Source organism: Hemitrygon akajei, chromosome 7 (assembly GCF_048418815.1).
Source record: "Hemitrygon akajei chromosome 7, sHemAka1.3, whole genome shotgun sequence".
NCBI classification, from domain to species: Eukaryota; Metazoa; Chordata; class Chondrichthyes; order Myliobatiformes; family Dasyatidae; genus Hemitrygon; species Hemitrygon akajei.
Window position 1 is genome coordinate 26,073,441 of NC_133130.1, and position 27,326 is coordinate 26,100,766.

The window sequence follows — 27,326 nt, forward strand, 5'->3', positions numbered from 1 at the left end:
TTTGGCTTTAATAACTCCTTCCTATTTAATCTACCTAAATTTGGCCTAAATTTATACATCTCAGTTAAGTTTTGCTTAGGCCTTGAAAGAAGACAGCTCTAGTTCACTCTTTTCCTGTGGCTAATTTTTTTCCAGTCCCAGTAACGTTATAGCAAATCTCCTTTTCAGTCTCTCCAGTTCGAGCATACATCTTTCTTGCAATGTGGTGATCAGAAGTGAATGCAATACTTCAGATGTAGTCCGACTAATGCTGTGTACAGTTCTAACATCACTAATCTAATCTCCATGCTTTTATACTCCTCCAATCTGCTAATAGTGGAAAACATTCTATGGTTCTATGTCTTTTTAATTCACCTGCTCTACTACCTTTAAGATTCTTGGGGAGAAGCCAGAATGAAGTGGGGGGAGGAGAAGGAGTACAAGCTGGCAGCTGATAGGTGAGACCTGGTGAGGAGGAAGGTGGGTAAAAAGGGGAGGGGTTTAAAGTAAGAAGCTGCGAGGCAATAAGTGGAAGAGGTAAGGAGCTGACGAAGAAGGCATCTAATTGGAAGGGACTGTGGACCCTGGAGAAAAGGGAAGGAACGGGGGCATCAGAGGGAGGATATGAAAAACAAAAACTTTATAACAGCTAAACAAAATCCAACTATAAAAGGTTGTTTAGTTTAGATACTTAATTGAGGACATGGATACCTGAGCAAAGTTTACAAGTCCATGACTTCTGGCACTGAAGACTGGCAGGTGACCTCAATTGCTGAGGGAGGGTCAGTAACCCCAGGCAATGAGGGAATAGGTCACTGACTCCGGCTAATGAGGGAACAGGTCAGTAAGATTGCACTTCATCAACACCAGATATTGACATCAATACTTCACCCAAATGTTTGCCTTTCAGTGCTCAAATACCTTTCCTTAATACCTATTAAGGAAACAGGTAAGATCCACATCTAATCTCACAAGATAGCTGAAAATGTTGTACCATATTTCACAATTATTTTGCCCTCCCCCCAGTCCTGTCGAGTAACTTCTCTCCGTTTAGCACAGAGAGAGATCTTATTCATTCACATAAGATACAGGAACAGGATTAGGCCATTTGGCCCATCAAGTCTGCTCTGCCATTTCATCATGGCTGATCCAATTTCCTTCTCGGCCCCAATCTCCTGCTTTCTACCCATATCCTTTTGTGCCCTGACCAATAGATATCTTATTCATCCACACAAGACCATAAGATATAGGAGCAGAATTAGGCCAGTTGGCCCATCGAGTCCTCTCCACTATTTTGTCATGATTGATCCATTTCCCTCTCAGCCCCAGTCTCCTGTCTTCTCCCCGTATCCATTCATGCCCTGAGTAATCAGCAATCTATCAACCTCTGCCTTAAATACACCCAATACCACGTTGCACTCCTATCTCTAAAAACTTACCTATCCAAGATTCTCACATCTACTAATTAATAAACCACTACCAATAAATAGAAATCAATGAAGAATCATTCTCCATCTTAACTGTACACCATTTTATAATTTTTTGTTCAAAAGCTTGCACCTACTATATATCTTGTTTTGTTTTTATATGCCTCAAATGGCTTTCATTTACTTATATAATACTGTTCATAAATCCTATTCAAATGACTGAGGCTGCACTAGACTATATTTGGTCATTCAACTTCGCAATATCCCAATAGTGAATACAGGATGGAGCAAGATAACAGGCGTGTCATCATCAGACCTCCGGTCAATTCAGTATCATTGTACTGCAGGGCAAAGATGTGCACATCCCAAAAATGTCACAGTAACTGTGAATAGCTGTCGTTTCTCAGTGAAATCATTAGCTGACCACCTATTCCATATTGCACGATAGTTCAGGGTGTAAACGTAAGGAAAGTCTGTTCACCTGCCATTGTTTAAGTTCAAAGTAAATTTATTATCAAAATACCTATATTTTACCATATACTATCTTGAGATTCGTTTTCCTGCAGAAATATACAGGAAAAAATACATTAGAATTCATGAAAAAACTAGTTCAAGATTGTGGTGAGTAAAGTTATCCATGCCGGTTCAGGAGCGTGGTATCTGTAGGGTAATAACTGTCACTGAACCTGGTGGTGTGGGAGCTAAGGCTTCTGTTTCAACTCCCAGTGGTAGTAGTGAGGAGAGGGCATGGACAGGATAGTGAGGGTCTTTGATGATAAGTGGTGTTTTCTTTTGGCAGCGCTCCATGTAACTGTGCTCCATGGCGGAAAGGGCTTTGCTCGTTATGTATACAAGCTGTATCCTTCACTTTCCGGGGCATTCTCCATTCTTGGTCTTTGATATTTCCCCACCTGGCCATGACGCAACCGGTTCGGATGCTCTCCAGTAGAGACAGCACATTGCAGCTGTAAAGAGAGCTGCATTCATAAAACTAATTTGATACGCAGGAATAGGAAGTAATTAATAAGCCCATGGGAATGTTGGACTATCATAAGGAGATTAGAATAACAATGGACCAGAGTCTTATTACAACGGTGTAGAGTGTTGGGAAGAATTGAATACAGTTTTAGTCTTATTTAAGGAGGGAGATAGTATGCTTTGGGAGCATCTCTGAGGACCATACAGCTGATTCCTGGGATGATGGGACTGTCCTGTAAGGAATGATTCAGCAGGCTTAGCCAATACTCATCAGCATTTTGCAGAAAGAGAGACGATCCTTTTTGAAAAAAGATTCTGAGGAAACATTTCAAGATAGATGATAAGAGGGTGATTCCTCTTGTGGAGAGTATCTAGAATAGGGAGCATAATTTTGAAATCCATTAAGACTGAGATGGAAGAATTTCTTCTCTCAGACAGTCAATCTTCGGAATTAGAAAGCTGTGTAGACAGTCACTGACTGTATTTAAAGCCAAGATTAGCTGAAGTTGAGAGCAGAAGAAAGTCAAGGGTTAAGGGGATGAGAAACTGGAACTGAGGCCGGAACTCGAAGCTCAGGTCAGGTCAGTTCATGACCTCACCAAATGACAGATTAAGCTCAAGGCACTTTATACATTTTCCTGCCGCTACTTCTTATGTTCTCAATTCCTGAGAAGTAAAATACTCAACGTCAACAAAATACAACTTTCTTCTTCTTAAATTACAAAGTGTTACCACGCTAGGATTATTTAAAGCTGCTTTTAAATTGAAAAATAAGCATCATGGAAATCTGATCACTTGGCTGTCCTTCTCCTACCGACATACAGGCAGAGGATAAGGAGCAAAGCTCCAGAGACGAGGGCAACAACGAGGTGGTTGCAGGAGGCAGAGGAATGGCTCCAGGATTGCTTCAAGTCAATCTGAATGAATACACCACAGTTGTAGAAGAGTGTGTCCCCACAAAGTCATTCAGAGTCTTCCCCAACCAGAAGCCTTGGATGAAGCTTGAGATCCGCAATCTGCCTAGGGCCAGATCGGTGCCAATCAGGTCTGACGACCACGTAAGATACAAAATGACCTGGTACGTTCTCCAGAAGCCATCTCACAGGCAAAGTGACAATTCCAAACTAAACTTGAATTACTGAAGGATGCTCAACAGCTGTAGCAAGGCTTCAATGCGATCACCACTTACACAGTGAAACCAAGCAACACAGGTGACAACAGGGCTTCGTTTCCAGATGAGGCCAGTGCCTTCTATGATCACTTTGACCATCAAATCATGGAGGGACCCTCACAAACTCCCATAGCCCCTAATGACCCTGTGATTTCAGACTCTGGGACCAATTGAGATCATCCTTCAGAAGGGTGAACCCTCGGAAAGCACCTAACCCAGATGGGGTACATGGCAAAACTAAAGATTTACTAAAGATTTACACTGATCAACTTGCTGGAGTGTTCGTCGACATCTTTAAACTCTCACTTTGGCAGTCTGAGATACCCACCTGCTTCAAGCAGGCTTCAATTATACCGGTGCCTTAGAAAAACATGGTAACCTGCCTCAATGACTATTGTCCACCAGCACCTACATCCACTGTGATAAAGCGCTTTGAGAAGATGGTGATGAAACATATCAACTCCTGCCTGAGAAGCAACTTGGATCCACTCCAATTTTCTTACCGGTGCAACAGGCCCACAGCAGATGCCATTTCATTGGCTCTTCACTCAACCCTGGAACATCTGGACTGCAAAGGTGCATAGATTAGTATGCTCTTTATCGACTACAGCAAGACATTCAATACTATCATCCCCTTAAAGTGAATCAATAATCTTCAAGACCTTGGCCTCAATATCTTGTGTAATTGGATGCTTGATTTCCTCACTTACAGAGCCCAGTTAGTACAGATTGGCAAAATCATTTCCCCCCCACAATCTCCATCAGGACAGCTGCACCAGAAGGCTGTGTGTTTAGCCCTGGGCTCTGCTCCCTTTATACTTAGGACTGTGAGACTAAGTCCACCTCCAAAGCCAGATTTAAGTTGGCTGATGACACCACTGTTGTTGGTTGAATCAAAGCTGGTGATGAATCAGCATTTCGGAGGGAGACTGAACATGTGGCTGAATGGCTCCACAACCATAGCCTCTCCCTCAATGAGAGCCTCTCCCTTTGTCTTGGCAAGACCAAGAAGCTGATTATCAACTTTACAAGGAGAAAACCAGAGGTCGATGAGCCAGTCCTCATCGGGGGATCAGAGGCGGAGAGGGTCAGCAACTTTAAATTCCCCTGTATTATCATTTCAGAGGAACTGTCCTGGGCCCATCTCTCAAGTACAATTTTGAAGAAAGAATGGCAGTGCCTCTACTTCCTTAGATGCTTGCAAAGATTCAGCATGATATCAGCAAGAGCACTAGTCAGGTGATCCATCTCACACTGTTAAGTTGACTCATCGCTACCTGTGATTCATCCAACAATGGTAGTGTTGTCGGCGAATAAGAAGATGGCATTGAAGCTGGGCTTGTCATGCAGTCCTGTGCATATAGAGTAGAGCAGGGGGTTAAGGAAGCAGCCATGAAGTGCATCTGTGTTGATGGTCAGAGATGAGGAGACGTCATTACCAATCCTCACTGACTGAGGTCTGTTGTTGAGAAATTTGAGTCCAGTGACAGACTGAGGTACAGAGACACAGGACTGACGATGAGTTTGGATGGGTTATTTGTGTTGAGCGGCAAGGGGTAGCTGATAAACAGCAGCTTGACATACAAACTCCTGTCATCCAGATGGTCCAGAACAATGTAAAGAGCCAGAGAAACTGCAACTTCTACTGAGCTGTTGTGGCCATAGGCAAATTAGAATCAATCCAGGTCATCCTAGGCAAGAGCTGATTCCACCATAAACAATCTCTCAAATCACTTCCATATAGTTGGCATCAGTGCCCCCAGACATTAATCATTGAGGCAGGTCCCCACACTTTTCTTGGACACCACTCTAATAGATACCACTTCGAAACATGAGAACCTCAGACCACAAATGAGGGGGAGCGAATAGGTCTGTAAGTACATCAGCCAGCTGATCCATACAGATCTTTAGTACTCAGCCACGTATCCTGTCTGGACCATTTGCCTTTCATGGAGCCATCCTCTTGAAGGATACCTGAGGTACTGAAATTACAGGGTCATCAGGAGCTGTAGGTACTGGTGTGGATGAGTCATAGTTCTCCCTTTCCAAGCATACACAAAAGGTACTGTCCTCATTTGGGAGTGATAGGTCATTTCCATTTAAGCTGCCTGATATCGCCTTACAGGAAGTTGTATTGTGCAAGTTCTACCACAGCTGTCAACCTGTGTCCACTTCTGACTTCAGTTTGTTCCAAAATTCACTCCTTGCATTAACAATTGCCTTCTGGGTCGAACCTGGACTTCTCATATAACTCTGGGTCACCAGCCCTAAATGCCTCAGAACTAACCCTCGGTAGATTTAGAATCTCCAGGTGCATCCAAGGCTTCTGGTTGGGAAAACTTGGAATGTTTTTGGTTCTACAAACTCATGTGCTTATGAAGTCAGTGATAAATGTTGCATTTTCATTTTGCTCTGCCAATGAATCCTTGACCATGTTCTAGTTCACCAGCTTGAAGCAATTTCAGACCTGTAGCTCTGCTTTTGCCATACAGTTCTTACTGATGGCGTCTGTGTGCATATGCAGACATTAGAAACACAAAAGGTGGTAGGATCTACCAAGGTGCAGGCAAGGGATGGAGCAGTAGACGTTCTTGAAGTTGGTACAGCAGAGATCGATCAAATGGTTAAGGTAAGATATCTGGTGACACAAGAGAATGCAGATGCATCTACAGTCCCTAATCTTTCTACTTTGTTTTTCCACTCCAGTCCAGATGAAGGGTTTTGGCCTGAAACGCTGACTGTCCATTCCCCCTCCAGGGGTTCTGCATGACTCACGGAGAACTTCCAGCATCTTGTTTATTGCCCAAGGTAAGCAATCTGACTGATTGAAAAAGTAAAGAGCATGATGCCACATTGGAATACAACTAACCTTAACTTACCTATGGATGGAATAAGAGAGATCTATTAATTGCCACTGGTTACTAAGGATGGACAGCAATGACAGCCATGATTATAGTCCATCCTTAGTTCCTGGGGAAGCTGTTATTATTTTCCATCCTTAGTTCCATTCAGCTATCTCCTTAGCAACTGCAACTATCTAAAGAAAATCTTCAAAAATGCTGAACAGGAAATTCTAGGATTTCAATCCAGTGATTTGCAGAATCAGCAATATCAGTACATGAGAACTGTGTCAGACTTGAGACAATGTCACATTTAATCTTCTCAGCAACAGAGGTCACAGAGAAGATACTGATGCGGTAACCTTGGTGAATTTCCCCAGCCACTATGGAACAGTGACAGAAGGAATCAAGGACAGCTATCCTGAAGCATCTTTGAGCTTCTTTGTTTCTGTAGCAGCATCCATCTATAGTAAAGCCTTCAGTCAGATTGTTGACTTGGTCATTAGCGGTGGTGAGGTTATGAAACGTCAGTCAGTGAACAACTCTTATGTGCTCACAACCACAGCTCTGCTGTTGCAGTTCCAATGTTGATGGGACTGATCCAGTTCTTCTGGTCGATGGTGACCCCCAAGCTGTTGATCGTGGAGGCCTCAGTAGAGGCCTTGAAGATTCTTTGTTTCATTATAGAAGTGATACAACAGTGCAGAACGATACAGGCACGATGTTGTGCTGACCCATCAACATACTCCAAGAAAAAGCTAACACTACCCCCTCCCACCCACATAGCCCTCCATTTCTCTTTCTAAGATAGGTATCAGCAGACACAATCATTCATGTCACATCATCCTCACTTGGATATGATTCAGATCAACATATGAGCTTATATAGTTAATTATTCTTCATTGGGGAAGCTGTGAATCAGTAGTCAAGGCAAAGGGATAGCAAATCATGAACATAAAGCTGGAAATCCAAAGCAACACACAACAAAATACTGGAGGAACTCAGCAGGTCAGACTGCAACCATGGAAAGAACAAACAGTTGAGGTTTCAGGCCGAGACCCTTCTTCAGGACTGGAAAGGAAGGGAGAAGACACCAGGAACAGGAAAAAAGTTACTGATAAAGCATACCCGGATGGGGTCAGAGTAAAGCCATAAGATATGTCCTTCAGATATGAAAAGAAATACATGGAATCTATGCTCAAATTCTGTGGTAAAATGTCTAATTGCCTTTCTTCTTTAATTACATACCTAATTTCAATCAAAATTTAAATTGAAATGCATTTCCTCTATATTTACTGCTATAAATTCCCATGGTCATCTTGTTATGGAAACGTAATAATGGTAAGTAAAGCATCCCACCAGTGAAGAGCCTGCAGTGCCACTACTGGAGAAACTATGTCATTGCAGCAGGATCAGTTAACATATAATCCTGGACGTGCAAATCTAAAAATGCTCAACATGAAGGAGACAGCCAGTGCTCTTGCAACACCTCACACAAAATCAGCGACAACAACTGTGTTAATGATTTCTTTAGAAGAAACTGCAATTATTGCAATTTGCAGAACGATAGAATTTGCCACACAACTAAAAAAAAACAATGGAGCACGTTTGTAATCTAAATGAGCAGCCTTGGAAGGATTCTGAAGGAAAACAAAGACAACAGCCAAGCAAAACATCTGGGATTTTTAAAAATGATGCATTCTATATTTTTGGAAGGGGCTGCAGGTGCAAAACATGGAAAAGATTTAGCAATGGATGTATTTCAAATGATTCAAGTTTTTTTAGTTAAAGAGAAAAGATGAAGTGTTTCAGTTTTTGGACAAAATTTAATTGTGTTTTGTTTACACTTTGGAAACATTCCTGTGGATCTGCAAGAATGGTGGTTGCTGTTAATTGAATAAATCTGATCCAATGAATAAATGTTCCTATTAATAATTATAGAATATACATGTTGTAAGACAAACTTAGGGTCCAAATCAAGTCAGTATTGGAAACACACTCTCACATAGCAACCACTTTTTTCCCCATTCATTCACATTCTTTGTCATCCTTGAGTTAATTAGATTTGCATCATGTTGTGTCCAACCTAAGAGTAATAATTATTATGAGGAAAGACATGATCTGCATTCAATTTTATCCACTACATTCTGTACTATGTATACACAAGTATTGTCTTTCTCTCAAGGCTCTTGATCAGGGGTTTCCAACTTTCTTTATGCCATGTAGCCTTACCATCAGTGGAGGAGTCTGCGAGCCCTAGGCTGGGAAGCCCTGCTCTCGATGACATTTCAATAGCAGCTTCATCATTAATTCAGCAGCAGCTACATACAGAGAAACTGGTGGACAACAAATACTTATAGCCACTCCATCCCAGTTCACCATTTACCTGCTGGATGAAATAATGATAAAGGAATTACAAAAGCTGTCATTATAATAGTGCTGAGCCTCAAGACAGACTAATGATCTGGAAATATGGGTTCAAATCCCAGGGAGTATAAATTCAAGTAATTAAATAATGCCTAGAACTGAAATTTCCACTGCCATGAATAGAACATAGAACAGGCCCTTTGGCCCACCAATTCTGTACCAACCATCATACTGATCTAACTAACCTATTTGCCTGCAGGAGGTCTATATCTCGCCATTCTCTGCCTGTTGAAATTCCTCTTCAATTTTGCCACTGTATTTGATACTATTTCATCTTGACAGCACGTTCCAGGCACTTACCACTCTCCAAAGAAAAAGTGCATGTCGCCTTTGAACTTTGCCCTTCCCACCTTAACCTATAACCTCCAGTAATCAATATTTCCATCTTGGGAAAAAGACTCTAACTATCCACACTATCATGCCTCTCGTAATTTCATATACTTCTGTCAGGCTCTCCCTTTGTTTCTGAAGCTCCAGAGAAAACAATCCAACACCTCTTTATAGCTAATAAAATTCAACCTAGGCAACATCTCAATGAACCTCTTCTGCACGTTCTCCACATCCTTTCTATAGTGTGATGACCACAACAGCACACCGCACTCCAACTGTGGCCCAAACAGAGTTTTATATAGCTTCTATATAGCTTGCCAGTTTTTATACTCAATGCTCTGACCAATAAAGACAAGTATACTATGAAACTTCTTTGCCACTCTATACACTTGAGCTATGTCTCACATGAACTTACACCCCGAGTTCCTTCTGTACGTGGAAACCATAGAAAGGGGGCAGAGGAGATTTACGAGGATGTTGCCTGGATTGGGGAACATGCCTTATGAGAATAGGTTGAGTGAACTCGGTCTTTTCTCCTTGGAGCGACGTAGGATGAGAGGTGACCTGATAGAGGTGTATAAGATAATGAGAGGCATTGATCGTGTGGATAGTCAGAGGCTTTTTCCCAGGGCTGAAATGGCTAGCACGAGAGGGCATAGTTTTAAGGTGCTTCAAAGTAGGTACAGAGGAGATGTCAGGGGTAAGTTTTTTTTTAAAAACGCAGAGTGGTGAGTGTGTGGAATTGGCTGCCGGCAGCAGTGGTGGAGGCGGAAATGATAGGATCTTTTAAGAGTCTCCTGGATGGATACATGGAGCTTAGAAAAATAGAGGGCTATGGGTAAGCCTAGGTAGTTCTCAGGTAAGGACATGTTCAGCACAGCTTTGTGGGCCAAAGGGCCTGTATTGTGCTGTAGGTTTTCTATGTTCCTATGTTTCTATCAATATCCTAAGAGACCCACAATTTACTTCATACTTTTTTCTTGCATTTTATCTCCCAATATGCAAATGTTTGCTAATAATCTTACTAAGGAAGGAAAGCTGTTGTCCATTCTCCCTTCATGTATCTGACTCCAGACCACAAATTCTCACTGCCTTCTGAATTGGTCTCATAAGCTACTTAGTACAAAGAAACATGAAAAGTATCCTTTCAATAAATGAAACCAAAATAGCTCACAAAATATCTAGACATGAGGTGAAGAAGCCACTTACTGATGAAAATTGTAAGGAATCACAGGTCCAAACCATCTCTTCCTACCAGAAAGTAGGTTTTTGAGACCATGTACTTAGCAGATTGCTGCTTCTGGGCATGCTATGTGCAGGAACTGACCACTGTGTTTACTACAAGAAACCGTGGCTACACTTCCATTGTATTTCCTTGACATGGTATTGGGCCAAGCTGGAAGGAGTGCCAAAGGTTCAACAAAGACACACCTCCTTTTTTATGCCTTCCATAGAGATTCCAACATATAGCATTTATGGCGCACTTTCACATTCCCAGTGAAAAATAGTCTAGTTTCTGAAGTTGCTCATTTTAATCCATACTTTCCCACAATCAGGCCTGTTGCTTGCTTTTATTGGTCACCAATGTCATTTATTATAACCAGTTTGTATAGGTTTGGACAGGAAAGCATAGTGAGTACTAAATACAGTCATAAGAATGATTTATAAAGTGGCAGGTTCCTTATTTTGGTTCAGTAACAACATTTATCTCCCACTTCTTGATCTTTTATAATCACTACCTGTTCACTGTGGTATAAAATAATATTTACTGATAGAACCTCAGATCATGAACTGGGTCAACGTCACACAGTCATACCTGCAGCTTAAGGTTATACAGTAATAGGTAGGGTGACATCACAGTCCTATAACTTGAGCACAAATCGCCCCTATAACTTGAACCCTAATGCTCCACAGCAGCACTGAAAGAATATCACACAGCCAATAAAAGTCTTAAAATGTCTCTTGGCATTATCTTGGAAACAGCAAGAAAATTACTTCCAGGACCTTCACCAAAATTGCCAAAACTTCATTAAATGTCAGTTCAAGAACAGTTATTATCCCTCAGCCATCAGGCTCTTGAACCAGAGGGGATAACTTCATTCACCCCATCACTGAACTGTTCCCATAACCTATGGACTCATTTTCAAGGGCTCTTCATCTCATATTCTCATATTTATTGCTTATTTCTTTATTTTTATTTGTTTTTTTCCACTTTCTTTTTTCTATTTGCACAATTTGTTGGGTTTTTTTGCACATTTGTTGTTGTCCGTCGTGTTGGCTGCAGACTGTCATGGAATCTATTGTGCTTCGTGTACCTACTCTGCCTGCAAGAGTTTGAATTTCAGAAATGGATATAGTGACATATGTGTACATTGATAATAAATTTTCTTTTAACTTAGAGACCCAGGCTGCTGTGGGATCCTTCTGTGCAAAAGTTGTCTTTCTTGCTTTCCACATTAAAATAGCAGTCAGTTTTAAGTGGACGGTAGAATGTTTTAAGAGTTGTGACAGGTGCTATACAAACAGTTCTTTCTTTTGTTTCCAAATCTTGGCATGTTCTACTCGGATAACACCTTGTGTTCGAAGAAGTTCAGGCACTCCGAAATCTTGGATCAAAAACTGCACACGTTCTCATTCATTTGAGCAAAAACTTCAAGTATATCATTTGTCAAGGTTAGAATTTCAATTAGCATATAGCACTGGCCAAGGAGTTAAAGAAGGCCAGAACAAATGTATTCACTGGGCTGGGCCTCTTTAAGACTTGAACTTTTAAAATCCACCAAAAATGTGATTTGTTTTCTTTTGGCTGTTATGACACACCCATCTCCATGGCACCTCCCCAGCAACTGTATATCATTTAGGTTGCAATAGGAATTGAAGGATTTTGGCAATATTTCAGGGGGCTTGAGTATCATACTTTGCATAGTTACTGTAACTGCAGCACTGAAACAAAGTTTGCTACTTAAGGCGCCAAGCCTAGTTTTTGCCCTGCAAAATAAATTCTCAAATTATCTTCAAAATAAATGACCCTAGCTGCCCTTGAGAATTGTGCATTAGAAAATCCTCGAGTCTATTCTCAAAGGATACCAAATTATTCTGCCAATCCACCTCATGCACACTTGACTAATCTAAAAAGGAAAACTGGGGATAAAATAAAAGAAAGCAGTTTAAAGGTTCTGCAGCAAAAATCACATTTTTTTCTAGGGAGATAAGCTAAGCCGAACTGTGATTGAAAATCCTAAAGGGATTTTCTTCTGGGGTCAATAGACATAACTGTTTTGATCATGCCAGGCCATTGCCTGAACTTTGCAAGAACTTTGGGCAAGAATTTTCAGGTGAAAGAGACATTAGAAATTGAACTTACTAGTTTACTTTATTTAATTAGCGATAAGGAGAAGAATAGGCCCTTCCGGCCCTTTAATCCACAACACCGGCAACCCTCTGATTTAATCCTAACCTAATCACAGTACAATTTGCAATGACCAATTACCCTACTAACCTGTATGTCTTTGGACTGTGGGAGGACCCGGAGGAAACCCATTCATTCTCCATATCAGATGACATTGGAACCGAACTCCGAGATGTAATCGCATTGCACTAATTGCAATGGCACTGTGGTGGTTGCCGCGTCATCCTGTATAGTCCCGGTAACTTTACAAGCTCATCCTCTCGCCCTCCAGAAGTATACCAAGATACTGAAAACAGCAATGCTGTCGTTGGATCAAAGAAGGTTGCGAGGTGGTTTGATGAAGGGTGGGACTGTTTAGATAGAGTAAACAGAAGGAAGAGCTTCCTGGTAACAGATGGTTCAAAGAGCAGGAGGTTCAAATCTAAAATTTTAGGCAACAAATGTTTGGGTAGTACTTTTTTTTTTGTTTTGTATGTACTTAGAATCCAGATCTCACTTAAAGCTGAAAATGGAATCAGTCCAGAGTTTTAAAGCTTGACAGCCTACAGAAGCTAGTTATCTAATTGTCTACACATCTTTACCTTGAGAAATCCGCACAGGTTCAGTCTCCTCATTCTGCCTGGCTTCATCATTAAAATCAAGCAAGGTGATTAAGTGTCGAATAGTTCACTCTTATATGTGTCTAGTCTTCAAACCTTTCCAAATCTAAGGTGCACAAACCTCTTTAAATGATTTTACCTTTTGCATGATCAGGTGGACCTTAGAACTTGTGGCTAATCAGCCCATCACGTCCAGAGCAATCCCTTTAAACACCTACAACAAGGCTTTGATTTTATAGAAATGAAATATCTAACTCGGCTTCCACCAGTCAACTTCCAATAAATTAGTTTACTTTATGTAACCGTTTTTAGCAAATTATATTGCACAGAAGATATGCCAAATGAAGACTACCTTCAAAGAACAGGATAAATAATCCATCAAAATTAGAGACACAGAAAGTCAAACACATCACTTTGCTTTGTTAATAAAGAATCAGCAATCTTTTCCAGTGCATGTCATCAACGAAGCATGTTTTCCTAACCACGTGCATCTGATTCATGGTGGCAAAAGAAAACATTTGAGACTTAAGTCCACCATAAGACCAAACCACAAGACCTCAAGAGGATATACTGTTCTACTTCAAGAACACTTTCCAGATCTGCAAGCAATCAAAATGAAATCTTCTAAAGCAAAAAAAAACCCTTGAACAATATTTGTGACAAGTTAAACAGATAGTTAACAGATATTAGAAAACCAGGACACCACAGCAAAAGAACTACGCCCTTTTTTATACCAAATATTCCTTCTGCAGATCAAAGTAAATACAAAAAACCCAGTTAGGAAATAGTAAATAATAGCTTCCTACTTTGCCTCAAATCTCAATGATTTCTGCATCACTGGGTAACAAATATTTGGCCCACAATACTAGTCACTTAACATTAATTATCATGATAGGGGACTATTAAAAAGAAATGGAAGCTGCCAGGACAAGGGAGAAAATAACAACCAAAGTACTTCCTTCTGATCCGAATCCAGGCTCTGCATTTATGAGAAGAAAGAAAGGGTCAGACTTTGATCAACTCCCACATCTCTCCACCATTCAGCCCCTTTTATTTATATATATATATATATATATAATATACACACACACACACACACACACACACACACACTTTAATGTTTAATGTTGACAACCGAAGTGACTGAGCTTCACCTCTTCAGCAGATTTATTTATTGCTTGCAAGTCTGCTAAGCTGGTACATGTCAACACATGTCTGCATTTTAACGAGTAAACTCTTCTTAGGCTTCCAGGTGGGTACAGGTAACAATTATAACCAATGTTTCGATGGCAAACTCCACCATCTTCATCAGGGATGATGCCCATTCATGTCTAGTCTGGTGGTATTTATACCCCGATAGTCTGTTCTTCCTGATTGGTTAGTTCGCATCCAATCAGTTTTCCCCTCTCCCACCTTGATTACAACCAAATTTTAGTTCTTACTTAGAGCGAGACCTTTGACTTTGTTAAAATTCTTTTCCTCTACTTTTATTTCAATGGCTTCCTTCAGCAGACAGTCCCAAAAGCCACTGGTGCAGCACAAAGTCATTTTGTGCCGTCTAAGTCAATCCTATAGGCATTGCAAATGCAATGTTCTGCTATTGCTTCAAGAAAGAACTGGAATTCGACTCTAAACAAGGTGGGACTGCGGAAACCTGATTGGATGAGGACTGTCCAATCAGGAGGGACGGCCTACAGGGGGTATAAAAACCACCAGACTAGACATGCCCAGGCATCATCCCTGACAAAGATGGAGGGCTTTGTCATCAAAACGTTGGTTAAAATTGGTACCTGTACCCAGCTGGAAGCTCGAGAAGAGTTGATTCATCATATACGCTGGGAAAGCACTAGATCCTTTTTCATTTTTGCATTTGTTTTCCAAACTACATACCCCACACCCAAACTCCTCTCCCCCAAACAAAGTCCACATCAACCATCCGGAGAAACAGGTTTTGTTTTCTTTTAGCAACACACAAAAAGTTGAAGGAATTTAGTAGGTCATACATAGACCTACCATAGAAATGTAGGTCCATACATTTCTGTGGACAGAAATAGACAGTCAATGTTTCAGGTAGAGACCCTTCAGCGCAAATGAGAGAGAGAAGGGAAATAACCAGTATAAATTTGACAGAGTGGGAGCCATTTAAAAACTACAAGTCTCATCAGGATTGAGTCTTTGTCTGAAGGAGAGAGTGAGAGAGCGACAGCTTGCAGGGTTGGAGCCATTTGAAAACGGCAAGTCTCATCAGATGTGAGTCATTCATTGAGCAAACAAAAAGAGGTGTAAGCAGAGTGGCCATTGTTGGAGTGGGGCAGTATGAGAGTGGTCCAGCTTTTGGCTCGGTAGGTTTGGGCAAGCATGTTCTAAATAAGTTTCCAGTAAATTTTATTTTTGTTAGTACAGATCTACAATCCCTTATCCGAAATCCTTGGGGCCAGTTGCATTTCGGAATTCAGAATTTTTCAGATTTCAGAATCCCCCTTATTGTTTCCAGAACCCCCCCCCCCCCCCCGACACCAAAAAACACGTATGCTCAAGTCCCTCATTTAACCTGTCTCAGTCCATGGTGGACTTTAGGACCCAGCAGAGCTCCAGACCTATGCACATCCTCCCGTATACAGGTTTTCCCCGCAATCTGAAGGTAGAGCGTTCCTATGAAACCATTTGTAATCCGAAATGTCATAAATCAAAGAAGCAATTACCATTTATTTATATGGGAAATTTTTTTGAGTGTTCCCAGACCCAAAGAATAACCTACCAAATCAAAGCAAATAACACGTTAAACCAAAAATAACGCTAACATATAGTAAAAGCAGGAATGATATGATAAATTTACACCCTACATAAAGTAGAAATATTGTAGGTACGGTGTAGTTTCACTTATCAAACTCAGGAAGGCAGTGAGCCAAAATCGACTTGGAGGGGAAAAAAATCAGCACGTACACACATACATATGCACGCACACACATATGCACGTACACACATGCGCAAACAACTGCCTGCACAAGGCTTCATGGTCATTGTAGTCTTTCTCGGGGTAAACACACGTATAAAGCAGGCGTCTTTTTTTTGTAGAAGTGAAAATCCTCTTTGGTTAGCAAAAACAGGCACTATAATGTAAGTCTTTCGTAACAGCGCGTTGTCGTAAAGTGAACGTTCGAAAAGCGGGGCCACCTGTACTTTAAATCATCTCTAGATTACTTATAGTACCTAATACAATGTAAATGCTATGTAAATAGTTGTTATACTGTATTGTTTAGGGAATAATGACAAGAAAAATATTTTATTTCCAACAAAAACATTCAATAAAACATAAAAAATATACAGCTTCAAACGAACTGAACCAAACACATGGTAAATGACTTCCTGGAATAAATGTAGAACGACACTGTCACTATAAAGCTTCAGTAACTTGTCTTTCTATTTCCTTAAATCATATACAGTGGTAGTTCCGATACCATATTCTTCAGTAAGACGCCACACAGACACAGCACAATCAAACTTCTGCAATAACTCCACTTTCTGCGTTATTGATAATGATAGATGCTTCCTTCTCTTTTTCTCACTGTTACCCATAGGGGTATCTGCAGCTCTTTTTGACATCTTCACAGTGAAATTAAACACAAAGTCAACAGTGAACACAAAATTTCAGCGAGCAGCAAATGCACGTGTAACCAATACAAGCGCTGAGCCGCAACTGACGTCTGGCGGCCTCTGCTAGTGCTGCCATGTCACACCTGAGTGACATCAGCTGTTGGCGAAAAAAACTTTGATTTTCAGAGCTTTTTGGATTTCAGAATTTCGGATAAGGGATTGTGGACCTGTACATAGCTAGTGTGCTAAGAATGGGTCTAGAGCTAGTAGTATGTTCCTTGTGTGAAATATGGGAACTTTGGGAGAGCTCCAGTCTCCCTGATAACTACATCTGCATGAAGCGCGTTAGGCTTTAGTTCCTTAGAGATCATGCCAAGGAATTGGAGCTGCAGCTCAATGACCTACAGGTCATACAGGAGAATAAGGAGGTGATAAATAAGAGCTATAGAGAGGTAGCCACCCTTCTGCTGCAGGAGGCAGGTACCTGGGTGACTGACAGGAGAGGGGAAGGAAATAGGCAGCTAGTGCAGAGTAGCCTGTAACCGTTTCCCTCAATAGTATACCACTTTGGACACCGTTGGGGGATGACCAGCCATGGAGAAGCCGCAGTGAACAGGTCTCTAGCACTGACTCTGAATCTGTGGATCAGAAGAGAAGTGAGGAGAAGAGGCAAGATTCAGTGATAGGGGATTTGTCGGTTAGGGGAACAGAAAGGAGGTTCTGCGAACTAGAAAGCAATTCCCAGATGGTTTGTTGCCTCCCAGGTGTCAAGGTCAGTGACATCTCAGATCGAGTCCAGAGCATTCTTAAGAGGGAGGCTGAGTAGCCAGAGGTTGTGGTTGACCTCAATACCAATGACATGGGTAGGATGGGTGACGAGGTTCTGCAAAGCAAGTTCAGGGAATTAGGTGCTAAGTTAAAGGACGGACCTCCAAAGTTGTGATCTCATGATTGTTACCTTCCCCAGGTGCTGGTGAGGCCAGTACTAGGAAGATTATACAGTTTAGCACGTGGCAAAGGAGTTGGTGCAGGAGGGAGAGCATAAGATTTTTGGATCATTAGACTCTCTTCCAGAGAAGGTGGGACCTGGACAGAAGAGCTGGTTTGCAATTGAACTAGAGGGGGACTAATATCCGAGTGGGAAGGTTTGCTGGTGCTGCACTGAGAGGTTTAAACTAGAGTTGCAGGGAGTTGTGGGGAAGATGCTGTTAAGCTTACATATAAGGTCAGGAATCAAAAGGTCGAGCACGATGAGACTAATGTTCTGAGCTCTGCATGTTTCAATGCAAGGAGTGTTGCAGGAAAGGGAGATAAGCTTTGGGCATGGATCAGCACATTGTAGCCATTAGTGAGACTTGTTTGCAGGAGGGGCAGGACAGGCAGCTCAATGTTCCAGAGTTCTGTTGTTTTAGATGTGATAGAGCGAGAGGAATTAAAGGAGGAGGGGTCGCATTACTGGTCAGGGAAAATGCCACGGTAGTGCTCAGTCAGGACAGACTGGAGAGCTCATCTAGTGAGGCTTAATGGGTAGAATTGAGAAATAAGAAAGGTATGACCATGTAAATGGATTATATTATAATTCATCTTACGGTCCGCAAGATTTAGATGATCAAATTCGTAGAAAGATTGCAGACTGTTGGCAAGAAATGTAAGATTATTATAGTACTTTCCACATACTGACTGGACTCCAAAACTGTAAAAGGGCTGGATGGGAAAGATTTTGTCACATGTGTTCAGGGAAGTTTCCCTAATCTGTACATTGAGAGTGTGATACGAGGTCTTCTATTAGGGAATGAGATGGGGCAGGTGACAGATGATTGTGTAAGTGAGCATTTTGTATCTGGTGATCATAATAGTCTTAGCTTTAATGTAATTATGGAAAAGGGTAGGCCTGGTCCTCAGGTTGAGATTCTAAATTGGAGAAAGGCCAATTTTGATGGTATCGGAAAGGATCTGGCAAGTGTGGATTGGGATAGATAGTTTTCTGGCAAAGATGTACTAGGTAAACGGGAGATCTTCAGAAGTGAATTTCTGAGAGTACAGAGTTTGTATGTTCTTGTCAGGATAAGAGGCAAAGAAAACAAGTTTATGGAACCCTGATTTTTGAGAGATATTGAGGCCCTGGTTAAGGAGGAGGTGCACAGCAGGTATAGGCAGGAAGGAACAAATGAGATATTTCAGTATAACTAATGCTAGAGAACACTTAAGAAGGAAATCAGAGCTAAAGGAAGACATAAGTTTTCTCTCGCAGACAAGGTGAAGAGGAATCCTTAGGACTTCTATAGATACAGTAAGAGCAAAAGGGTAACCAGCGACAAAATTGGTCCTCTGGAAAACGTATGTAGCTGAAAGAGATGGGGAAGATCTTAAACTTTTTTCCTGGATCTGCATTTACTCAGAAGATGGACACAGAGTATATAGACGTGAGGAAATGCAGCAGTCAGGTCATAAATACAAAGGAGGAGATAGGTGTTTGCTGTCTTGAAACAAGTTAAGGTGGATAAATCCCCAGAGCCTGACAAGGTTTCCCTTGGACCCTGGGGGAGGCTAGTACTGAAACTGCAGGGGCCTTAGCAGAGATATTTAAAACATCTTTAGCCACAGGTGAGGTGTGAGAGGATTCGAAGATAGCTAATGATGTTTTGTTGTTTAAGAAAGGCTCTAAGGATAAGCTGGTGAGCCAGACATCAGTAGTGGAAAAGCTATTGGAAGTTATTTTAATATTGATATAAATATTTGGATAGACAGGGACTGATTGGGGATAGTCATGGCTTTGTGCATAGTAAGTCATGCCTAACCAATCTTTCAGAGCTTTTCAAGGAAGTTACCAGAAAAGTTGATGAAGGCAAGGTAGTGGAGGTTGCCTACATGGACTTTAGCAAGGCATCTGATAAAGTCTCACATGAGAGGTTGGTCAGGAAGGTTTAATTGCTTGGCATTCAAGACGAGATAGTAAATTGGAACAGATATTGGCCTCTCTAAATGAAGGCTGCAACTAATAATGTGTCACAGGGATCGGTGCTGAGTCTGTTATTTTTGGCATCTATATCAATGGTCTAAATGATAATACGGTAAACTGGATCAGCAAATTTAGTAGAAAAGAAGACTATCGAAGCTTGAAGTGGGATCTGAGCCAGCTGGAAAAATAGGCTTAAAAAATGGCAAATGAAATTTAATGGAGACAAGTGTGAGGTGTTGCACTTTGGGAGGACCAGCCAGAGTAGGTCTGACATGGTGAGTGTTACAGCACTGAGGACTGCGGTGGAACAGAAATATCTGGGAATACAGGCTCATAATTCTTTAAAAGTGACGTCATAGGTAGCCAGGGTTATAAAGAAAGCTTTTTGCATATCAGCCTTCATAAATTAATGTATTGAGTACAGGAAATGGGATGTTATGTGCAAATTGTATAAGATGTTAGTAAGATCTAATTTGGAGTATTTTGTCCAGTTTTGGTCATCTACCTCGAAGGAAGATGTAAATAAGATTGAAGAAGTGCAGTAAAAATTTACAGGGATGACGTTGTGGTCTGAGGACCTCAGTTATAGGGAAAGGTTGAATATGTTAGGTCTTTATTCCCTTGAATGTAGAAGATCGAGTGAAGATTTTATAGAGGTATACACAATTATAAGGGGTATAGATAGGGTAATGAAGGCAGGCTTTTTCCACTGAGGTTGGGTGAGACCACAACTAGAGGTCATGGATTAAGGGCGAAAGGTGAAATATTTAAGAGAAACATGAGGGAGAACTTCTTCATTCAGAAAGTTGTGAGAGCTGCCAGTGCAAGTGGCAAATGGATGACAGGGGTATAGAGGGCTACGGACCAGGAGCAGGTCCAATGGACTAGGCAAATTAGTGGTTCAGCACAGACTGGATGGGCCAAAGGGCCTATTTCTATGCTGTAATGTTTTATGACTATGATTCTGATAGGTGGGGAGGAGGAGTAGAGCAAGAGCTAGCAAGTGATAGTGGATACAGGTGATGACGGATGAAAAGCATATGGGGGAGAAAGATTGGGAGGGGCACCAGAACCTGGGAGGTGATAGGTGGAAGTGATAAAGGCCTGAAAATAATGGAATCTGAGGAAGATGGAGCATAGAGATCGGTAGATGTGACTAGTGGGGGAGTGGAACCAGTGGGAGGATGGGTAAATGGAGAAGGTTCAGGAGGGGAAAGAGATAGGGTGATACGGGGCTGGGTAGGTCAGGAGGGGAATGAAATAACAGAGCAGGAGCAGATTAACAGAAGTTGGTGAATTCAATATTCATGTTGTGAGGTGATAGATGAGGGCCAGGGAAACTCTATCCCTGTTCTGTCCAACTGGAAATAGGGTGAGCAAAAATGGAGGAAATAAGAGGAGAGGGCTTCATCAGTTAGCTAGGGAAACCTGATTTTCTGAAAAAGGAGGACATTCTGGACTCCTTGGAATGAAGAACTTAATCTCAAGAACAAATGCAATGGAGATGGAGGAACTGAGAAAAAGGAATCGTGGTCCTTACAAGTGGCAGCATGAGAGATGTAGTCAAGACATCTGCAGGAGTCTGTCAGTTTACATTAGATGTCAGTAGATAATCCCTCCCCTGAAATGGAGACAGCAAGACCAACAAAGGGGAGGGAAGCATTGGAGATGGGCCAAGTGAACTTGAGGGCAGTGTGGAAATTGGTAACAAAGTTAATGAAATTGCCGAGTTCTACATGAAGAAACAAGAAACAGCACTAAGGCAGCAAAGGAAGAGTTGGGCAGGAGTGCTTGGGTAGGTTTGGACATAGACTGCTCCATGTAGCCAATAAAAAGACAGGGATAACTAGGCTCCATTACACGACTGATTTGGAGGAAATGGGATGAGTCAAATGAGATTTTGTTAAGGATAAACACAGGTTTTGCCTTGCTGGAGGATGGTGTTAGCAAAAGGAATTGCTTGGGGGGGTGTTTCAGGAAGAAATAGAGAACTCTAAGGCCTTCTTGATGAGTGTAAAGGTACTGGACGCCCATAGACAAAATGAGGCAGTGGAGGCCAAGAGGAAGAGCTAATGAAGTGGTGGACTGCATGCAGGGTGTCCCAGATGTACAGTATGTGAGAAGGGACTTGGGGGGAGAGAGGGAAACAAGATGGAGTTAAGGTATGAGCAGATGAGCTCAGTAGGACAGGAGCAGGCAGAAACAACAGACTTACCAGGGTAGTCTTGTTTGTGAATCTTGGGTAGGAGATAGAAATAAGCAGTACAGAGTTGGAGACTGTGGAGGGAGATCTTCAGAAGTGGATAAGCCATATTCCATCCAATAGGACAACACATCACCAACACTCTACCATGATGCATCGTACGATAGGATTAACTCTCCATCCGTCAAGTAGTGAACTGTCACACTCGCAAATAATAGATTCATCGGAATACACAAAAGTCTTTTCTAGAGTTTCAGTCCATCTCCACCAAACATTGTTAGATTTGGAAGAAATTTATTGTAATGATTCAGTAATTACTGATATCCCTTCAACTCAGTGTTATTAGACAGGACCAGTGTTAATGATTTTTACTTTATTTCAGATTGTGGAGAGAGCCACTTAGCAAATCCTAAACCTCATTTGTAAAGAAAATACGAGGGGTGATTGATAAGTTTGTGGCCTAAGGTAGAAGGAGTCAATTTTAGAAAACCAGCGCATTTATTTTTCAACATAGTCCCCTCCTACATTTACACACTTAGTCCAGTAGTCGATGAGCATATGGATCTTGGACCTCCAGAAAGTGGCCACAGACGGGTGATTGATAAGTTTGTGGCCTCAAGCAGAAGGAGATGAGTTATACAGCTCTCGTTACATGCACATGCAGTACAACTCTTTGAGTGATTATGCAGAAAGTTTGAAGTTAATAACTCATCTCCTTCTACCTTAGACCACAAACTTATCAATCACCCCGATGAGTTATTAACTTCAAACTTTCTGCATAATCACTCAAAGAATTGACCTGCATGTGCATGTAACGAGAGCTATGTAACTCATCTCCTTCTACCTTAGGCCACAAACTTATCAATCACCCCTCGCATTTAATTTATTTATTTAGAGATACAGAGAGGAATAGGCCCTTCTGGCTTTTCGAGGCACACCCCCAGCAATCCCTGATTTAACCCTAGCCTAATCACGGGATAATTTACAATGACCAATTAACCTACTAGCCAGTGCATCTTTGGACTGTGAGCACCCGAGGGAACCCACGTGGCCACAAGGGGTGTGTACAAACTCCTTACAGGCAGCGGCGGGAACTGAACCCAGATCGCTGGTACTGTAAAGTATTGTGCCAACCATCACACTACTGTGCCACTCAATTATACACTTCACTGTCTCTATAAGTTTGCGTATCCCAACAGTTTTGATCCAGAGCCTTTGTATAAGCACTAGTGATAAGGTTTTAACCCATCTTCGGTATTTTAGTATTGAACTGCTTTCATCTGTGAAGGATTCCAGATTTAGCTGTGTCTTCTCAAGTTCAACCAGCTACACATTCAGTTGGGTTCATCAGTGTTAAGCTTCAATGTCAAATCTCTGACACTCAGTATCATGAAGACAGTTAACGTTTGTACTTTTGATAAATCAGACTCACTCTGAACACTTTCTCTACACTACTATCTTCACTCTGCACCCACATGTGGTAAGAACGATGGAAACTGCAGACATGCTGCCTTCTTCTGGTTTATTCTTTTTTCCCTACTTGCTCAGCTTTATTTCAGACCATATCCTGAGAGCCCTGGCCTGTTAAATTTCACGTGACATTTTCCTTGCTTGAAGCAGCACTCAGACAGTTTGTGCTTCTCCCACCATAATCCTCCATGACAGTGACGTCAACCTTGTTTACCTCAGAAAGCGCTGCTCCACTTGAATCTGAACTAAACGTTGCCGCTTGTTCCCCCACACAACTGATCTCACTTCCAAGTCCTGAATGTATTGCTGTGCCACTTCCACTGCTTTCACAATTTTCAGTACACTTTCACCTTTGACAACTATCATCTCAACGGCAGTCATCATCGACTCCACACATTTACTGTCCCTGAGCATATCTGAGAGTGATTTTACCCCGGTTAGAGCCCTCAACTCAGCTACATACTCAGCGATTGTCATGTTAGGTTTTCTTAATCATGAATCAAACAATTTTTTTTACATCTACCTTGGCTTTGGGTGAAAGTAATTCTTCAACACACCAACCAATTTCTGAAATATTTCAGTTTCCAGTATTGGAGTCATACAACACAGAAACAGACCCTCTATCCAACACATCCGTGCCTACTAAGTTGTCTATTTAGCTCTTTTCCCTGTGTGTGGCTTGTATCTCTGTAAACTTTTCCTATCCGTGTATCTGTCTAAATGTATTTTCATCATCATTATGTGCCATGTTGTATACATATCATGACCATGATCATTCTTGGAAATTTTATCTAGAGATGTTGCTTGCCATGGCCTGCTTCCGGGCAGTGTCTTCACAAGACAGGTGACCCCAGACATTATCAATACATTTCAGAGATTGTCTGCCTGGCGTCAGTGGTCACATAACCAGGACTTGTGAGATGCACCGGCTGCTCGTACGACCATCCACCACCTGCTCCCATGGCTTCGTGTGACCCTGATCGGGTGGGGGGGGGGGGGGGAGGGCTAAGCAGGTGCTACACATTGCCGAAGGGTGACCTGCAGTATAGCGTGGGGAAGGATTGCCTCCTCAGGTAGGGTCCCATTTAAGAGGAAAGTAAGAGAAAGTGTCCAAGAATTGTCTTCTGGCTCAGCGAGTAGAGATCAGACCAGCAGATAATTGTTCGTGTGTTTGATGGTGAGGTTGGTGCAGAGAGAAAGGAGGACAGTGTGTTCAGAGGGGTGAGGTTGGAATAGGTGAGTTTAGTAGTTAAGTCAAGACAGTTGATGCCTCATTGGCAGTTAGAGATGAAAAGATCCTGAGCTGGCAGAACACTAGAGAGGGGATTTCCAAGAAGAGGAGGGTTGAATACATGAGAAGGCAATATCAGTGGAAGCTGGGGAATCCTTGTGGAAAGAGTAGGCCCAGAGATGGAGGCAACAGAAGAAGAGCTCGGTGTCATGGCGAGCACGGACATCATTGAGGTGTGGCACAAAGGTAAAGTCTATGCTGAGAATGGTCTACCTCAGAAGGTCAGAGAGGATGGTGAAGACGTTGCAAGTTTAGAGATGGGGTCTTCTCCAGCCCTCTAACTCACCTCCCAGTTTCTCACAACATCCTCCCCCTCCCTATCCACCTACCTTCTCCCTCACCTGGTCTCACCTATCACCTGCCAGCTTGTACTCCTCCCGCTCCCCCGCATTCTTATTCTGGCCTCTGCCACCTTCCTTTCAGTCCTAATGAAGGGTCAGCCCAAATCATCAACTGTTTATTCCTCTCCATAGCTTCCTGATCTGCTGAGTTCCTCCAGCATTTGTGTGCATTGCTCAAGATTTTCAACTACAAAATCTCTTGTGACTTCAATTAAACAAAGACAAGTCTACTGATCATTGTTCCCCATTTTTCAAGGTAAACTGGATATTTGCCATCTGCTTGCTCAATATCCCGCCTCAAACCTTAAACAACTAAATCTCGATCTTCATTTCATATTACACAATGAATTCAATGGAAGATGCAAATAGCCAGAAGTAGGAAAAAAATATCTTCAATTAACAACTTGTATCTACTTCTGAAACCAAGGTGTCAATCATTGGTCCATTTCTCAATCCTTCCGGGAGCATTCTTTCACATTTCCTCATTAGGTAGCAATATTCAGAAATGGTGGTGCAATGTGCTACTTACTGGGACTGCTGGGGCATCATCATGGATGGTTTCTGCTTGACAGTCAATGATAAGTGGCCCATAGAACTGATCTTTGAGGGAAGATGCAGGACTCTCTGGGTCAAGGTCTGCTGAGGGATCTGTTGAGGAAGAGGCTGGGCATGTGTCAGGGTGTCCTGGTTGTCTGTGGAATGTGTGCTAGTTGTCGTCTCCTCACATGCTTTACCCTTGGTTCCTGGCTTACACACGCAGAAATGGGGCCGTAGACACATCCCTCCATTCTGGCACTGAGGAGTGCAATTTGCTGTAAGAGAAAGAACACATAGATATCTAATTTTACTAACGAGAGATTTATAACATTTTAAAAATTAGCAGGAAGCAAAATTAGTGAATTCCTTTAGAAATATATGAACAGGACTACACAAATCAATTAACTCTTGTTTCTCATGTCACTTATCATTTTTGATTCACAAAATTCCTTTACTCAAGGTTTCATATTATCAACTGACCAAGCATTAAGTGGCATGTGGGTAGCAGAGTTCCAAATGTCCCTTCTACACTCTTTCTTAACTTCGCTCCAGGAAGGCGGGGCACTAACTTTCAAACCATGCCCATCAGTCAATGGCAGAAACAGTTCTTCACTATAATTCATTCAAATTCCAACTCCAGACACCAACACAACCCCTTTCTAAATTCTAAGAATGCATATAATCTATGCTGATATGCTTCTAAAGACCAAACTGCATCAATTTGGATATTGCACAACAAGTGCAACTTACTTGTTATTATTTTTATTTTATTAGGCGTTATGATAGCATAGTGGTTAGCGCGACGCTATTACAGCCGGGGACATTCGGAGTTTTGAGTTCAATCCCAGCATCCTCTGTAAGGACTTTGTATATCCTCCACTAGAAAGTGTGGGTTTTCTCTGGGTCCTCTGGTTTCCTCCCACAGTCCAAAGATGTACCAGTTGGTAGGTTAATTTGTCATTGAAAAATTGACCTATGATTAAGATAGAACTAAATCGGGGGTTGCTAGGCGACACTAATTGAAGAGGCAGAAGGGCCTACTCTGCACTGCATCTCTAAATAAATAAATTTTCCATTGGAAGTCTGTGATTCACTGTTACCATTTTAATTAATGCATTCAGTCAAGGCATACCACCATTAGCAATCTGATCAGCTCCTCATTGGCACATGCCGTGAAATTTGTTGTTTTGTGGCTGTACCGCTGTACGCAAGATATAAAAATTACTTAAGTTACAGAAATAAATAAATAGTGTGAAAGAGGAATGGCAAAGTGGCGTTCATGGGTACATGAGGCATTAAAAATCTGAGGGGTGGAAAGCGTTCATAAGTTTAGAATGTGGATCTTCAAGCTTCTGTACTTCCTCCCTGATGATAATAACGGAAGAAAGCATGTCCCTGATGGTGAGGGTTCCGAATGATGCATGCCACTTCTTGCAATCTGGTGTACTGGAAGCTCCATATCACGCAGTGATACAACCAATCAGAATGGTCTCCACCATACCACTGTAAAGATTTGCTGGAGCCCCTAGTGACATCTCCACAAATTTCTAATGAAATATAGCCGCTGGCATTCCTTCTTCATGACTGCATCAATGTGTTGGGACTAGGACAGACCCTCTGAGATGCTGACACCCAGGAACTTGAAGGTGCCCAATTTAAGATTAAAAGACCACCCACACAGAACCAAAACTAAGCTTGATCTCTCGACCCTGACACATATAATTGGGTTTAGTCAGACATGAGTCAAGAAGCCTCACTACCACACTGCTTC

General features: G+C 41.8%; 1 protein-coding gene across 4 annotated transcripts in view; it reads right to left on the reverse strand.

Annotated features, from left to right (window-relative positions):
- The window catches only part of ltbp1 (latent transforming growth factor beta binding protein 1), a 417,603-nt gene that overhangs the window by 351,987 nt on the left and 38,290 nt on the right, over positions 1-27,326 (reverse strand). For all 4 annotated transcript variants that reach the window (XM_073050519.1, XM_073050520.1, XM_073050518.1 and 1 more), the window contains exon 3: positions 25,548-25,830. In XM_073050519.1, the coding sequence (XP_072906620.1) occupies positions 25,548-25,830 (283 nt within the window). The remainder of the gene's footprint in view (positions 1-25,547; positions 25,831-27,326) is intronic.